This window comes from Rhamphochromis longiceps, linkage group LG19 (genome assembly GCF_057381845.1).
Source record: "Rhamphochromis longiceps isolate RC_006_pf linkage group LG19, R_longiceps_female_GT1.1, whole genome shotgun sequence".
NCBI lineage: Eukaryota > Metazoa > Chordata > Actinopteri > Cichliformes > Cichlidae > Rhamphochromis > Rhamphochromis longiceps.
Genome location: NC_140575.1, coordinates 26,532,024 through 26,550,600, shown reverse-complemented (window position 1 = coordinate 26,550,600; position 18,577 = coordinate 26,532,024). Strand labels below are relative to the sequence as shown.

The following is an 18,577-nucleotide window of genomic DNA, read 5'->3' as shown; positions in this document are numbered from 1 at the left end:
TCGCTGCCACTGGCAACAAAATTAGCTTGGTTTTTTTACAGAGCATTTTTCGCCGCCATATAGCCCAGCCGACTGCCTGCCCGCTGGTCACAAGGGATGCGACGCTGGGTTACACATGCATACTTTAGTCTGAAAATTTAAATGAGCAAGAAGACAAAATAATGGAGGTATTTAGGCTGTTAGGGAGCCAGTGTTACACAGCCATGTCCAAGCAATCATTCAACACAATATTTCTGCTAACTCATTCCCTCTGCAGGGCAAAGCACAGACTGGTGGGAGGCAGATTCCTTTCAGAAGAATAAATGCACAATATTTGTGCAACACTTCATTAATTTCTCATGACCAAACAGCAAGTGCAGTGAGTTTCATTATGTGCAGAAATTAGCCGTGTTGTGAGAGACAAGGTCGGATGAGAACAAATGGGTAAAGCGGCCTCACTGGACGGGAAAACCACAGACTGATGAAAGGTAACAGACTCTTTTGTTCTGAGTCACAGGTACATAGAGGTGCTGCTTTATTGTCATTGTGTCACAGGCGTTTGCGTCAACGATATTGTGCACACAGGCACAAGGGCAGGGATGTTAGTAATGAAAAATGACAACACTGCAAGGTAAAGACGGCACTACACGCCTCATGTCACTACAAAGACACGAGGATGAAACAGGTGACAGCCACCTACTATTGAACTGTGCTCGAGAGGGACAACTTTAAAGAAGAACTTCAAAAAGCATCGTCAAGCATTGAAGAGCGCCCCACTGTTTTCTGTCTCCTCTAGTTTAACCCCATCACTTAAAAGAACAGCACAGACACGGGGAGATGTTAAGGGGATGTGAAAGAAAGAGTTTGAGGTAGGAGTGCGAGAGGACGAGTGTAAATGAAAGAGGAGCTGTGCGAGGGAGAGAAAAGAGAGCGAGCGAGACAGAGCAAGGGAGAGAGAGAGAGGGAGGGAGAATGCCCTGAGTATTTTCCATCTTCTCTGTGTGGCCCACTTATCAGCCAGGCAGCAGGGCAGCCTTGTGCTTACGGAGCCCTATTGGATGATTCATATCACCAAACCACAGTTGAGATGATGGCACACAGTGAATAAGCCTGCATGGAAAAGGCAGAAAATGTTAGCTCCTGCTCCTTGTTAAGTGAATGGAAAACCAAATGCACTGAGCCTGGGAGGTTAAACTTTAGAAAGGAAAGACCACATGAATACTTATGGTGCAACACATATGCACAAGAGGTGTTGAACCCACATAAACCATCATGCAGATGGACTCAAACAACTTTTATTTAAATAGATCTTTTAGTGCTACTTCTCATTTTTGCACTTTAGTGTTTGTTTCATTTGTTTAGCAAAATACAGAATGATAAAGATCAAGGGTGCAATGCTGATCAGACTGATGCAGATGATTTTCTGAACATTTAATAATACAAGTGTTTTAAAATGGAAGGCAAACAAACAAAATTGGCCAATATCTGTATCATCCTTTCATCTGTTTTCCTATTCACTTATCCAATTCAGGGTCTTAATGTTTAGTATTCCTTTTCATGTTTCATGTGTTCATGTTTCAGTATTAATGCCCTTTTGACTACTTCCCATTTCCCACCTATGTCTAATGATCAGTCACTCCTGTGTGTGTATATATAGAAATGTCTTCCCGTTTGTTCTCTGTTTGCAGTCTGCTGAGCTACTTTGTTTCTGCTCCTTTGTTTGTGCATCCCCTTGGTGAATCTTAAGCTCCTTTTGTATGTTTTGAACTCCTGTTTCATGTTCAGTTGTGGACTTTGTTAAAGTTTTGATTGTTGCAACATCAAAATGAAGGGCTTACGTTTTGTTCACTTTGTTTGCATCCGTCTCGTGCATGTAGGGCCACTCCAGCTTAATGCTGACATTTTCTAGCTATTTATTTCCACCTGTGTGCCACTTTATAAATGTTTGGATCCTTTGCTCATACCAAGGCTGCTGGCTTGTGGCTGGCTCTGAGTTGTGTATGTGTCCCAGCCGGTCATCCGGCTGGATCAAGCAGCTGGAAATCAGCCATTCCCTCACAAACAGTTTACCGTAAGTCACATGACTGCATCGACTTTTACGTAACTGAGTCACTGTGACCACATCATTACACACACATACATGGAAACAAGCATATAAACATCTCTGTAAGACAAGCTGACTTTTTTTTTTATTTCTGACTGTTAAAAGAGCAGGACATGCGCTGATCCAATGCTGTGAGTTTACAGCTCCAATCAGTAACAACACCTGAAGGTATTAAAACACAGCTCAAGGCCGTGAAATTAATGACACACACAAGAGGACCTATAGATCCCTTCCATTGCCACTTCTGCTGCCGAGAATCAGGAATTTGACTCTCCTTCCAGTTTTACTCACTGAATAACTAGCTTCTTGTCAATAACCATCCTCATAACTGCATTTAAAAGAGGACTAACTGAAAACCACCTCACAGAAACTTAATGTTCATGAACTCAGTATAACAACACGCTTGTTAGTTGTGGCCAAAGCTCAGAAACATCTGCATGACTCATCCAGAAGTTTAAACCTAACCGCGTGTCTTATTTGCAGGCAGTAAGAAGACAGCCACTTCAGCAGATAAGGACGCATTAGTGGAAATTAAATAGCCAACCAGGGAAATGCTGAGATGTGCAAGAAGGCTAGAAGAAGCCTAAGCTAGGAGATGAGGCGATTAATGGTGAGACCAGCCAACAGGTAAACACAGGTATGACCACATACTTTAGAAAGGGAGCGGCATGTTAGCGGTGGAAGGGTTATCAACAAGCCTCCGGGGGCAGGGACAGGAAAAGAACAGACCCAGAGCAGCAGGAGACCATCGATTTCACCACAGAGATGCAGACAGACAGCCATAAAGATGAGACAGGAGAGCGCAGGTCAGTCTGCAGCTTCATCCACAACACACCACAGCCACATACACACACATTCCCAGGTGTCACAGGTAGCCCAGCACTGACAGATCCCTGAGGAGCATTGGGAGGCGTGAGGAGATAAGCAGGCTGCACATGGTAAGCGATACAGGTTCTACCTCTGATATGGGAATATTGTTTAACACTGAAGAACATTATCTAGGTGATTAGTATGTATTGCAAAACGAACCCCAGGCCCTTGGTCTTATCGCAAGCCCAGTGTGACTTTCTATTCCTGGAAATCAGTCTTGCTGCCTGTAAGGCCGTCTGTTAGAAACGAAGCTGGAAGTTTGCTTACAGAGACCAGAGGTCTGAAATTTGACCTTTATACAAATTAAAGGGAAGAAAGCACACTGAAGGCTACATCACTGCGACCAAACACCCTACACGGTCAGCTTGCCAAAATCAGCTGAACTCATCAAGTCACACAAATGCATCTTAGGCAAAAAGTTTTGTTTGGGTTATAGACAGTGAAAAATAAAAGACCAGAGGGCTACTATTGTGACCTCCTGCAAAGATACTTCTTTGAATGGCAGTCCCTCCAATACAAAAGAAAAAAAAACATTTTGCTGCCCAAGTGCCTTAAAAACAGGCACTTCTCCATCTTCTCAAATCACACACTGAGCTTGTTGCTTCAGCAGCTCTCTCAGAGAGAGAGGCGGCACTTTTAGTTGAGCTACAGGGAGGCAATAACACATGCAGACAGTCAAACAAACAAACAAATAAAAAGAAACTAAAGCAAAGCCATACCTCAAAGCCTGCTGTGCCAGCAACACCTGGCTTTTGAGCTGATTTATTCAAAAAACACGATTTCTACTAAAGTCATAGAGATTTACTTCAGTATCATTCTCTTACAGTGCGATCCATTCATCTAGCTACCCACCTTCTATTCAATCACTCCTCCTACTTCTCCACCTCTTGCTCTGCATTGCAGGTTGCTGATGCTCTGACAGTGAAACAGGTGTCTAGGCTATTAGTATGAGTCTTGCTGCGCCACCTCCTCTATCTCACACCTTTGATGACAGGCATAAATCAAGGCTGTGTGAATGAGGAATAGTAAATAACGGGTTTGCTACAATAGCAAACTGTGTGCCTCCAGTCTTGTTCTCAAACACCAGTGATTTAGCTTACAGTCAGCATAAAAGATGTCAGAAACAAACCACACCAGCGCAATCATTGAAGAGATTATTTTCCTGTTCATTTAGCAACAGCAGAAGTTCAATCTGAGCAGCACATTCTCCTTCACTCATAAAACACTTACCCATTACGGGATGTGCTACGTCATCCTCTCCCTCTTGAATTTTATCACTCTTCTATATCTTTCCCCTCAACTGCCTTGAGTTTCCTCTCATAAAAAGGCTGCCTGACTCTCCTTGGCTTGAATTTTTATGTCTTTCTCTGGCCCATCTCAGAGGAATATTGTCAAGGTAATATGATGATGACCCTTAAGACTCCTCATTAAATCACTTAGTATCAGAGCATCAACTAAAAGTCTAAAGTGTTATCATAAAAGTACAACCAAGACAGTCCAGACGACCTCAAAAAGAAAAAAGGCGGCAGGGAATTTCTTTTATCTTTTATAACTGAAGGTCTTAGCCACAATATCTTACATTAACACTCACATCAGCATCCATGTCACAACCTTATTCAGACAGCCAGACAGACAGTCCAAACAAAGTCAGTTAGATTCAACAACACTAAAGAGATGGGTGTCAGAGTGGCAGATGGAAAGTTGAGCATCTGTCACTGTGCTGAACCATTTGGCTGAAATCAAAGGGAGATGAGCTCCTTCAAAGGACAGGCAAAGCCTTGTCTGAGGCCAGACATGCTCTGGTGTGCTCCGAAGATAAGGGCCAAGAGGTTATATTGCTTTTCTTCTGTCTCTCCCTTTGTTCTCCTCTGTCTTAAGGGAGTGGGAGGGATAGAGGGAAAAATACAGACAGAAGTAGAAGAGAGAGAAAGGTAGAGAAAGGCAGAGAAGGAGAGAGAGAGAGAGGGGGGGGGAATGAGTCATGAACAGGTTGCCTGTCTTCTTCTGCTACAGCTTGGCGTGTTGATCAAACACTCGTTAGTGGAATTTGCTTGGTGTTTCCGGACGACGATCGTAATGAGCAGAAGTGGCTGGAGCAGAGGGGGGTTGCTGGGCCGTGATGTGGATCACTTCTGACAGTATCAGAGTACTTTTCCCTTCCAGCTCTTCCCTTTCCCTGCCTTCTCCAGCTTGCTGCAGCAGAGCTGTTGCCTCCAGCACACCTTCAACTGGGAGCACTTCAGCTCAGCTGGATGTAAGGCATGAGCTAAATAGCAGAGTAATCCTCAGTGGAATTTCGAAGGGAACATACACACTGCTTCTAATCTCAAAGGGTTTGCAGGTTTACTTTCTTGGCACCGGGTGAAGAACACCACAGCCCTGGAGCACCATCTATGATGTTGGCTGCTGTGCTTTTTAAACTGCATCCATTGCGCTGCTGGTGCTGCTTTGCTCTGCCCTACCATCCCTTTTCTCTTTACAGAAAGCATCTAGTTAATAAGCATTGTGACAGACACATTCTTTTACATTTAAACACATTTGTTTTCTAAAAATCATAACATGGTTTCAATTGCTGTGTTCCACTAATGGATAGCAGATTTTGTTATTGTCCTTGAGGGGTTACAGATAAAAAGGCATTTTTGGTCTCTGTGCTGGTCAGCAAAATTCAAAAGGTCAGGCCAATGTTTTAGCGAGATGGAGATTTTCAAAGTAGGGGGTGGCGAAACAAAGGCCACCACTTGGTATTATTGGATTGGAACAACTGCGTTTGTCAGATACATTGATTTTTTTTGCCACTGGTCCCCATTATGTTGATGTAGGCAGTATGCGAGCTGTCACATCTGACCCTGTAGTCAAGTTCATAACGCACACTTAACATCGGACAATTAGAAGACTCAGAAGAGGCCATTCTCCTCTGGCAAGGACAAGTCAGTGCGACGGGTGATAATGATGGAGGATGTGTGTATGTCATCTAATATCTCATCAGTGTACCACACTTGATCGCATCCTCATTTATATTAAAGTTTGTCCCTGTCACAAGCAGGTATATTCTAAATGCACACACACATAACAGTATGACTTAATGTTGAGGTAAAATTATGAATACTGTTTTCAGCTATGAAAGAGTTCTTAACTGATAATGAGCCAAAGCACACGCTTAAAAAAGATGGCAAAATGCAGACAAACTGGATTAAAAAAAAATGTGGTCACAGACTGAAACTAATAGTAGTTTAATGGGCACACAATGTACACCACTCAAATCCTGCTGAATGGAAATTAACTATTTGGAGCATTTCTAATTATGATTTTAAGGACTGGTATTTAGGTCATATAAGTCACATAAAATAGATTATTATGGTTTATGAGTAGCACCGGTATATGCCTGGAAATGCTCTGACCATGCCATTCCTCATGACACCAAAGATGAAGGACTTAAAGGAGTGAGCAGGGACTGCGGTGCGACAATACAACCTTGTCCAAAAGAGGACACCGGAGAGAGGGTGCAGCTTCTGAAATACTGTCAGTATAACATTTTGGATGGCTTTGTGCAAAGGAATGTAGCAAAAAAAAGAAAGTGAAAAGAGCACTGCGATTTAAAAGGTTTATTTAAAAGGATTTATTTCTTGCTTCCTTACTGTCAGTCATTTTCAGATGTCTATCATGAAGTAAATATTTTGAAAGCTGCTCAAAGCACAGTATAAGCCCAATCAAGAAGGTTTATTGCATAAACCAAACAGCAACTCAAACAGAAAAACACATTACGTGAGCAAAAGCTAGCATTACGCGACATGTTAAAGTTTCACAGTCAGCCACCTTCACTCTGAACCACCACACACAAGCCTACTCATTGCAAAATAGAATTCAAATCACTGATTTTTTTTCCCCCTCAGACAAACCTGTAAATCTGACTTGCTTATGTAATCAAGCAACCTTGCAACTCTAGGCAGTAGCATGAAAGGTTCTGGAAGTGGCTACTTAGTGTGGTTTATCCATTTGCTTCACATGTGAAAGATCCTTGGTTTGATACTTGGAAAAAAAAACCTAGTGCTGGTCCCAGGCCTTGATAAATGGGAAGGCTGGCTCAGGAAGGATATCTGGAGTGAAAACTGTTATTGTTTATTGTTCCTGAAGCACAACAAACATGTGGTAGACTCAGCAAAAACCTGCCAAAATGGGCCAGGGACATGGTACTATGCAAACAACAAAGACTGAGTTATAACTATAAGGAAAAGGGATTTTATTTTATGGCAAAGTCTGCAAAATTGTTTTTATCAGATTTTATATATACGGTTTTGGGGATGGCTAAAACAGTTATTAAATAATGTTTTAAATGAATTTTCCACAATTAAGTGTGATCAAGGTCTTAAAGATGACTGTTAAGTGACAAGGACTTCTAAAAATACTTTAGTTTATCCTAGGAACCACAAGTAAGCAGTTTGTGTCTAAAAAATAACTCCAATATTCCTCACAATGTGACTGGAGGCCAAGGTAATGCCTTCCAAAGTAAGCATCTGGTTAGAGGTCCTGCAGGCCTTTATGTCTTTAAGATATTCTTGTAACCTAACTAAATAGAAAGACAAAGCTGGGTATAATTTGGATATCAATGAAAATATATGTGTGAAATGATCAGGACCCACACAGTGTTCAAGTGTCACTTCTAAGCACCTTTATTTTTAAATACTGCGTTCCCACTGCTTCTGCACTGTATATATTCCACCGCAAGGCCAGCTTCCCAGCTCCTTTAAACACCACACACTAAAAAGGGGCAGAGTTCATTAGTTGTAATCCCTCTCACCTGTCCCCACCGTCTTCCCGGCACAGCCTCATGAGCCTACTGTACCACCCCTCCACTGCCGCAGAGCCAGAGACCAAACCCGTGCCATGCCTATGTCTTCTAATAATGCTACCTAAGCTGAGCATGTACCATGTAAACAGAACTGGTTCTTCTGGTGACCCAGTGGTTATCACTGACTGATTTCTAGGCCTGCTTGATTGGGGTTTTATTAATCAATTTTACAGTGACTTCCAGCAACTTCCACTCACAACCATTTGGGAGAAAATCAATGTGAAAGCTGTAAAATACCCTGTCTTACAGCTTAGAACAGACTTCACTGGCAACATATTAAGCAAAATATGTTAAGAAAACACATTTTATGGTGATTCCTGATCATTTCTAGCAATTTTGTACCTAACGAACAAAAAGAAAAAAAACTGGCTGTTTTTATACAAGGACACTGCTCATAGAAATGGCGTAGGTCTAAATGCCCTCAGTGATGGTTATCACATGACATAGGGCTAATTAACTCTTGAGCCGAAAATAGGGGCCCTGCAAGGAGCAATAAACATTCGCTATTAAACGCTATCTAATTAGAATTCAAGCTACAAGGGCATGAAGGAGAACATAACAAACACAGAGGCCAGTATAATTGTCAACCAAGCTCAGAGGAAGGCAAACATAATAGATATAATCAGCTGAGCACTTCCTGTAAGGTCATGATAGAATGTTGTGGAAATACTTCCACATATCTGACTGAAGTTTACTGACGGTGTTTTTCCTCAATCGCGGAAAAGGTCACAGACATTTCAGCAGACGTGCAGTTCAGACGCCATGCTATCAATTATAACCTAATCTATTTGTTGATACCTGGCGAGAGAACATGAATCAGAGAAACTGCTTTTTGTAAGTTCTGCCAAATTTACCCTGAGCAGGAATGTAGATCTTCAATGTGATCTAAAATCCAGGATCAAAGCAAAGTTTCAAATGGGCATTGCAGAAGTAAACTTTTTTTCTCTTTTAAGGTGACTTTAAATTAGCGGCATTTCATGGATTTCATCTTTATATAATGCTTAAAATGTATTGTCATTTCTATGCAGTATTTCATGCAAAGAACAACATACTAAGTTATGAGGAAAACTGTAAGATGTCCAAGTCAGCCAATGTTTTGTGCGCTTAAGACCTTTAGGCTCCGTGGTTGATCGATAGTAATGGAAATGCCAGCAGGCCTCCAGAGTCTGTTGCCAATTTAACCTTTTTTGTACCATGACTCAATTCTTCCTCAAATAACCCAGCTGTTTGCTGGGATGGACTGCAGGCTTGTGGTGCTGATAAGATGAACACACGGGAGCGAGGGAAGGGAAAGACGGATACGGAAAAATAGTGCATGTGTCCCTACAAGTACTGCTGGTTTAGAAAACATTTCCGGGAGGCAGTTCAAGTGTGGCGGCCAAGCAGATGGGTGAGGACATCCAACTTTGCTCAGTATGCCTTGCCTTGCATAGGCAAGACACAACACAGACACAAAATACCTGATTGTGCTGCATGGGCAATTTATGGCTCATGCTGGGCACATTATGAGTCTCTGTGTCAGTAAACGTGTTCAGAGTGATGGGGAAGAATGATTTTGATGGCAAGTGAGAGTAGTAAATAGGCAGATTCATCTTCATAAAAAATTTCAAGGATTCAATCTTGGTCAAAAAGGAAAAAAACTGCTGCTATCGTTTATCTGAAATAGCCTCATTTTTATTTCAGACTCTTATTGTTGTCTTATTGTGTTTGCTATGATTATTCCACCCTATGGTGTTTTTCAGTGATTCGGGTTTAATCATTTTAAATCAAGCTTTAACTAATGCACATAAAGCTATTAGAAAAACTTTGAAATCTTCTAAACAAATCAAATTTGAGACAGCATTTTAACCAAGTTTACATCACATTTTTAAAGTGAGATTACATTTAATCGAGTTGTACTGAAATTCTACATTCATTTAAAGCCCTAATCAAGGATCAATTCGAAGCTGTCACTTGTTTAATTTGTTCAGATGGATTCATTTATTACGATGACACTCTGGGGCTAGAGCATCGAAAACAAATAGCTAAGATGTGCATATACACATCTCTGACACACTCTCTACAAAGCATCCTTCCAAACTATCCACTAAAGCAAATTACTATGATACAATACAATTAAATCAAAATGCATCTATGCTCTGTTGCTTTTTAATTTACTGTCATTATTATTTAATTGATTTAGTTTACGATTTAGAGTGCATATGAAGTAATAGTCTGATAGCCCATTGTTTCTCTACATAAATGTTTTCATCTCCAGAGTGCTGGCTGGTTGAATAAAGGTTCTGAAATGAAAGAAAGAGAGAACAAGGGAGAGCAAGAGAATAGCAGGGGAGACTGTATAAGGGGCTGAGACATCTGCTCAGGTATATAATGATTATGCTGCGGGGGAAGGATAAGATATGGAGGTCACGTTTGCTGGCATGGAGTATCCTATCTGTCCCCTGAGGTTAGTGGGGTGAAAAGGCAGGATGACGGCAGGACTGGGGGATTGGAGTTAGCGGATAGTGGGGAGCCTTGTATGAGTCTTGGGGACACTGTTTGCTGGCCTTGGTTTTACCACAGAGACCAAGTAAGCAGTAAATGAGTTGTGATTTTTCAAAATCTATCATCTCAGCAATCTGCAGAGCCTTGTTACACAAAAGTTGAGGTTGGGCTCTAGTGTAGATTGTATCAATTTGCCCTCTAAGGTGAACTGTGCAGCAGAGCATGAGAGGGTTGTGTTCATGTACTTGAGCATGTATTACGTTGCAGAGATTCAGACAGGTGACATATTACAGGAAAAACCAACATTAACTGTCGCTGTAAGGTGTTGGATGACCACATGGATTTGAGCCCCTTGATTCTTCTTCTACTTGCAAGGATGCAACACATTGTTTCCAAAAGACATGCCATCATTTTGTGTTTCATATGTTAGCCAAAAATTAAAACTTTTTAAAACTAGGTGGAACTGTAGGGACACACTGAAGATGCAGCTGGTTATTGTGCTGTTATTTCTTTAAGTTTATGAAGTATTAAGTATTAGTTAATCTGAGAAAGAGTGGTTGCACCTAGGGCTGGGCCATATCATACCGTTCATGGTATGATATGGCCCGGGGGGGTTGCACTAATAAAGTTGTGGAGTAGGGTATTTTGTCTTGCGTCAATTATATCGTCAGTTATATCGTTATCGCAAATTTTCAAATATATATCGTGATAAATATTTTTGGCCATATTGTCCTGCCCTAGTTGCACATCCTTTGGCACGTCCCTTGGCACACGAATCTCCAGATTTAGATCTTGATTTTGTGCAAATGTAAAAAAAAAAAAAAAAAGGTACCTCCAAAAATTGCCTGGTGCTTTTTAAAAAACTTTATTGCTCATAAAAGAATCATAACTTTAAAGCAGGGGTGTCAAACTCAAATACACAGTGGGCCAAAATTCAAAACTGGAACAAAGTCGCGGGCTAACGTTAATATTTATTGAATTATATTTATTCCTCCAGATATAAGAATGAATCTTTTCTTATGGACTCAAACACGTTTTGCTAAAAAATTGAATATGGAACAAGCAAAGCTTAATACTAAACAATATATATATTAGCTGTATAATACCAGTAGGCCAGCTCTGATAGTAATTTGGTATGGCTTCGCGGGCCAAATTTAATTAGGCTGTGGGCCAAATTTGGCCCGCGGGCCAGAGTTTGACACCTATGCTTTAAAGGTATAGCATATTATTTACTAAGACTATTGCAGACTATTATATGTAGAGTGTATGAAATATGAGTGCAGAAATGTTTGAAACTTTCTTTTATCACCTCAGAAAGGAGGATTTCTCTAGATAAAGGACTTTGTGACATCTAAGACCTTGAAAGACCTCAGAGCTGAGGTTGGTTAAGCATAAAAGCAAGACTTTTAACTGGTACAAACAAGAGGTCACACATTACTCCAGTTTTGGCTTCTCTTCATTGGTTGCCTGTAAATTTTAGGGTTCATTTTAAAATTTTAGTTGTAACTTTTAGAGCTCTGCATGGTGAAGCTCCCCAGTATATCTCTGACCTGTTGAAACCTCATGCTTCATCCCGAGCACTTAGGTCTTCAGGTCAGAGGCTACTGGTGGTCCCACGTACTAGATTTAAAACACGTGGGGATCGGGCTTTTCAGGCACTGGCACCTAGGCTGTGGAACTCTCTGCCGTTGTCTTTACGCTGTCTAGACTCTACTGACTCCTTTAAAAAGCAGCTGAAGACATTTTTATACAAACGGGCTTTTAACTAATTTAATTAATTTTAACTTGTATGTCTGATCTTACTGTAAAGCACTTTGTGATTTTTATCTGTGAAATGTGCTATATAAATAAATTTTACTTACTTACTAGTACACACAGAGAGGAAACATTGCAGGATGTGTGATGGCAAAAATCCAACAAATTACAGACTACATATATCAATCTCAGGGCATGACAATCATCAGAGGTCATATATTCTACTCTAATTTAATCTTCAGTATTCGATAAATCAATACCCAACCCAGAAGACAGATCTGTGAGCTCAATAGTTATTGACCAATGTTTTTATTTTCAGAATGGTATTCATGCAGCGAGATGTAATAACATGCCCTGATTAAACACCTTTGACTGGTTGCCCACATCTCTGACTCTGACAACTCAAACAAGGTTGACTACAGAAATCTGCTTCTACCAAGTATATACATAGTTACTTACTTTTGTGAATCTCCAGAATTTCACTGCAATACTTGCTCTGTCATTCCATTCAGCCACAGCATAGGTGATGAACAGGAGCTCAAAGTTGAACCAAAAACACCTGAGAGGAGGAATTGACTGTCCTCCGGGCTCAAGCAGCTTCTCCTTATGACAGGGAAGAAGGTGAGGCAAAGGTAACGGGACACTCTGCCACTCAGAACAACATGTGCCACAAAGTTTGGAATCATAATCCCAAATACAGTTCATAGCTCCACTGTGCGAAGCATTAGCGCTAACGAGCCAGATGCTAACTGTGTTTTAAAACGGTTGAACGAAAAACTAAGCTCTAACTGTTAAGGACTGATTACACCTGTGCCAGATATATATAAAGATATATGTAAAGAATGTGGTGGAAGAGTATATTAATTATTGTTTTCATGCTTTATTTCTCTTTTATGACAATATTTTATGACAAAATATTTCCATACGATGCTGAAAATAATTTGTGATGTGTATCATTCACTCACACCATTTTTGGGGGCATTACTTTCCATGTAAAGTGTGTGTAGTCATATCCATTCATTTTTCTGCACTGCGCAGCTGTTTGCAGTCGCTCTCCAACCTGTTATTTTTTTCTTGGTTTTTTTTGTTTTGTTTGTTTTGGGTATTTCTTTTTGTCATCAAGCCAGAATAAGCCTCTGACACAGAAAATAACAGCTTTGTTGCCCTCTCTGTATGAAGCGTACAGTGACGACCTCCCACCAGAATGTAAAGTGCATCTTGTTTCTCTTTAAATGCTTGAGGATGAATCACTGGAAAAAAGAAAAAAAACGGTGGAAGGGTTTCAGGGGCCTGTGCTATTGATTCAATTTCTATAACCACAAATACTTTAAAGCATAATAAGCCTATGCTTCAAGTCCCCATACCCTTTCAAGGCTTGAAATGGCCTTGTCGTTACCTACAAATCACAGCTCTCCGCAAAGCTGCCCTCTCTGGAGTGAAATGTCCGTGACCACGGGGGACAAAAAAAAAAAAAAAAAACAGGGAGCAAGAGACACAAGCAAGCCCCTGAAAAATGTAATGGTTTTTGTTGAAGATTTAGCCAGTGGTATGCCGGTGTGCGCGCATCATTCATGTTCCAGACACAGCAGATCCTCTGGGGAGATGGTGAATATTAAAGGGCTTTGCAGGAGCCTTCCTCATGAAAGCTCTTGACAACAGATTTGTTTATGACCTTCAAGAAAGGAAGAGCGAGTCAATGATAGCTCTACACAGCCTCTTTTGCATCTCAAGGTGGACGCGGCTACAAAAAAATAAAAGGCAGCTGTGGCTTCAGGTTCAAGTATTTGTCGTTGTCATCAGAAATGTGCAGCCCTTCTGCAAATATTCATCACATATAGGCAAGATGTCTCAGACCTGAGAACCAAAAACCTTCTGACAAAATGTTTTAAAATGATGCTCATATTCATTCAAGAATGCCACACTTTCCAATACAGTACCATAAACGGCCATGAACCAACTCAAAGCTGTCAACATAACAGCTTTACAACAATAAATCTAAATGTAAGGAATTCTTTGAACTTACAGATGAAAGAAAAGTTTTCATTTTTTTACTAATTCAGCATGTCATTCAGCATATTGTCATGTTTTTTAGTATGCACCCTTTAAGAAATAAGCTCTAATGAAGAGCTTTGTGTTCTCTAGGAAATAGGGCTAATTGTCAGAGCGTTTGGGGGGAAAACAGTCAGATTTAAGCAAAATATAAACATTGTGGTTGCCTCTGACATGCTTTGCCTTTAACCAGCTGCCACTGCCTTTGTGCCAACCGAGAACGACTGTAAAGGCAACAATAGCCCTTTGAAAAGGGACAGGTTTTGTTTTTTGTTTTTGATACACCCTGTATTTACAATGACAGAGCAGACGCTCCTGAAGTCAGGAGGGAGGGGAAGGTTGTGGGATCATTTGGCTGTTTGCTTTCAAAAAATATAGTTTACTCTTGTTGGCTTCTACAAACGTACACCCTACCTTTAATGATCCTTTTTGTCTGGCAGGTAGGCCAAGACCCTGACTTTTAACAAGCTGGTTAAAGTGCAGCCTGAGCACTGAATCATTCCAGTTAATCTTCCAGCCTTGCTTGACTCTGGAGACTTCGTGGGTGAACTGGAGCAACTTTTATTAAAGCTACATTTAAGTAATCTGACAATGTGTGACTATGACACCACTGCTTGTGTTTAAAGAAGACCTATTATGCTCATTTTAGCTCTGAATTTTTATTGTTGGACTAGAGTAGCTTTGCACTCAGCATTCAAAATGAATCATTACTTATGTTGTGCTGGTCATTGGTGCAGTTTATCCTTTGTGTGAAACACACATTCAGCCTTTTACCAACTTCCTTTACATTTGCTTCCATTTGTAAACAGAAGGCTTGACCAATAAGATCACCCTTTTTGGGATTTCTACCTTTTTTGACATAATATGGACCCAAGAGTAAAAAAAAAACTGTAAAGTGTTAATTCTGGCCTCATTCTTTGAAAGTTTGACAATGTTTTAATTAAACAAGCATAAATGCATATGCATGGCTATATGTATACCACATACGTTTGGGTCATTATTATGCATCTGATTAGGCACACTGTTCTGCATATAGTTAAAGCAATGAGTCTATCTGCTTTATCTGCTTAACAGAAGTCTATGCATTTCACTGTTATTTCAGGGAACTGATAAAGAAAAGTAATTTAAAAATGTTTAAAAATATTTTAATACACTGTTTTTTTCCTTTGCCGGGCACTGAAATTGTTTGTGATGCAGTAAAACCCCTGTATATGTCACTGAAATAAAAGGAAAGACATTTAAATGTTCAATGTGAGACATCCCAGAATAGCAAAGCACAGCATAACTTTACTCCTCAGACACAGTAGTTTTTGGAAAACTCATTAAAAAGACTCCAGTAAACTATAAGTTATTTAAGTAAAATGATATGGAGTTCTGCACAAGACAGCAGTCAAGCCCAAATAAAATTAGATTTGGATTTAAAATAATAATCTATTTCTGGCCAGACAAAAACTAGTTTTACTGACCAATCAATAAAGTCCATGAAGTCAATAGAGACTAATGTCTACTGCCATACAACCTATTACACGTTCCTGATCCATCTTCATTTGCAGTAAATGAGAAGAAGAAAGTCTTTCTTTGGAAATTAGTCAAGCCCTTCAACAGTTTAACTACACTTGAGGTCCCAAATAGGGACTTCTCGACAAGGAAATCAAGATTCAGGAGGTTTCTTGTTTTTCTCAGTGTAAGACAAGAGGATGTACAAAAATAAATGCAGTTCCTTTTCTATTTGTAGCAAGGCAATCAAAAACAAAACTATAAGCTTTTAAGCTCAAACCACGTGCTACACACAACTCCACCACCCCACAAGCCCGTTAGTCTATAAAAGGAAAATGCTGTTATAAAAAAACAGCATTTGCATTTTTCTTAGCACACGGTTTCTGCATTTCATAGCATCTAATCATTGCCATATAGCTTCTGAATGGGCTTTATACGTGTCATTTTAGTCCATAAATGTTATTGGATAATTTTAGAGTTCCCAAATGTCCATGTTTGTGTGAAACCCACTCAGGCTTGTCTGACCAAAAGGGTTAGGCACACACACACATACATAGAAGACAGATACAGTAGAATAATGGTTGAAGAGTTTGTTCAGGCATTCTGATTTTTCCTATTGCTACCTCAACTCTCTGGGTTGATTTGTGCACAGAGATTTTGACGCAGAGCAAAAAATAACAGACCATGCAATTTCTGGAAAAATGGCGGTAGGATTGTTGCTACCGCCAGTCTTGACTCTGTGGCTTGCTGCAAAAAAGTTGGAGATAAATAGGTAGACTGAAAAGCTGAAGAGAGATAGCACTTGATATTAAAAACATAAATCAATAGGGGGTATTTATTTTGCAAATCTGTACCCCCTAAAGTGGATAAATGTGTATAACTGAGGTCTGCTGTTTTCAAAATTATCTGAGTATTGTCTGAAGTTAACTGTGGCTGCTTTATTTTTCTTTTAAATTTCACAGCATGAACGCAGCATGATGACATCCACTAAATAACTGAAGACATTTATTTAGAAAAGGTGAGACTCCTGTTCAACTCTTATACTTATCCGGGCTGTAATCAACAGCAACGCTTCCTGTGTGAAACTGTGGTTTTTTTAGTAGATTACAAAATTTTAAAGCATATTGGCTATTCATTAAGGGCTGCAATAGGTTGGCGACCTGTTTAGAGGGTACCCCTACCTCACACCCCTATGACAGCTGAGATAGGCTGCAGTCCCTCCGCAACCCTTAAATGGCTAAGTGGAAGAACATGGATGGATAAAATGGTCTTCTTTTGATCAACTGTGTTCTTTTATTCTGAAAATTTGACAGTCACCTGTTCCCTGCTGTTAGTCACTGCCAGGTTCCTTACTGCTAGTTGTCCATCAGTATGTGTGTGAGAAAGAAGCAGACAGGAGGCTCTTTGAATTGTGAATGACAGCTTAAATAGTCTAAAACTGCAGTATGATCTCAGCTGGAATTAGATCAATATCTTGAAAACATTTGTTTTCTTTTCCCATAGCGTTTATAAATAACTTTAAATTGGTTAAAATGTGTCTAACACCATTTCTAGCAGATCCCTATAGTCATATTTAAGCATTTGTCAGACAGAGACAAACATTTGTCAGGAGGTAGTGCAGATTGTCCACTAATCAGAAAGTTGTGTTATGTTTAATGCTAGACATAGCATTTAAAAGGATAGAATAAAAGCAGTGTGTCAAAGAAGTGCTCTGGGTGCTCAGTTATAGCAGAAAAGCGTTATATAAGTACAAGTCCATTTACTATTTAATGTAAAGAAACATGACAAGTACAAGCCAATCGCGAAGAGAGGAGATTCAACTAGCCAATGAGGTGAATTAGATTCAGTTACTTCCTGAATATAAGACTATATGCCAGTTCTCTCCAGCTGTAGCAGGTAAAGTTACAATGATAATGACATTCAATGTGACTAACTGTAACCAGCTCTATACATTCTTCCGTAATGGGCTTGGCACTTCTCTCACAAAATTGCTTATAAAATGCAAACCGTAAATTCTCCATCCCTGGGCTTCCAGGATGAACGCTCCCCACTGCTATTATAGCTAGTGCTAACTGAAACAACTACACTCACCACTGCGTTCTTCAAAGTGGCCTTTACGGTGAAGCCCTCTGCGTTTAGCTCCGTCTTCCTCCTCATCGACATTGCCACAGCTTTTATTGGTGGAAGTCCAAATTAACGAAGGGCAATGTTGCTGCAATTACTAATTATTCTACGCGGCTCTAAAAACTTGACGCCTGTTGCGTTCTGTAGTGGTTGCTATCAACTTCTGAGACGCTTAGACCCGGTTGCCCCGGAGACGTGTGCGCCTCCTTGTTACCATAGAAACTATGGGGCGCCGCTGAAAATATGCAGATCAAAGTGTCGTGGTTAACCAGGGGCTGAATATTCACAATAATAGATTTAGGTTTTTTTTTTCCCTTAGTAATATATAATGTTATTACGATAATACTGTTACAGCGACGAAGGAAACGAGGCTACTTGACCTTACTGGAAACTCAAAAATAAAATAAAAATGAGCTATTCTTAAATAACTTATTTTTAGTGTGTTTTTTTTTCATGATGGACATTAGATGGTTCATTTCAAGAGCATGCAGATATAGTTTTTCCATGATTAGAAAACATGTTTTTTTTTTTTTAATAAAACAGAGTTTTTCATGGTGAAGTGTTGAGGATGAATTCAGTCGTTGTGAAAAATTCTTATAAAAGATACTGCTCGATAATTTTAAAGTCCTTCAGGCTCAGACATCTCTCATCCTCATTAATGCTTTTATCTGTGATGTTCTGGACCTGTTGCAGAGCCTTGGGTTGTATGGGCTTGTGATGTCTACAATTGCCATGACTTTTATTCCTCATCTATGTTAAAAACAACTAAAATGATCAGCCTTGGTTTCCTTAAGAGGTGGGGTCATGTCTGAGCTTTCTTACACCAGTGTGTAGATGGGGTGGCAGCATGACTGGTTCTTTACTATTCT

At 40.0% G+C, this 18,577-nt stretch overlaps 1 protein-coding gene across 2 annotated transcripts in view; it reads right to left on the bottom strand.

Moving 5' to 3' along the window:
* Window positions 1–17,895, bottom strand: part of pacrg (PARK2 co-regulated) — a 150,971-nt gene extending 133,076 nt beyond the window's left edge. Inside the window, exon 1 of one of the 2 annotated variants that reach the window (XM_085391872.1) lies at window positions 17,676–17,895. In XM_085391872.1, the coding sequence (XP_085247998.1) occupies window positions 17,676–17,747 (72 nt within the window). In that variant the 5' untranslated portion in view covers window positions 17,748–17,895. The remainder of the gene's footprint in view (window positions 1–17,675) is intronic. The other variant, XM_085391873.1, reaches the window with a different exon arrangement.
* Window positions 17,896–18,577: the final 682 nt, after the last annotated feature.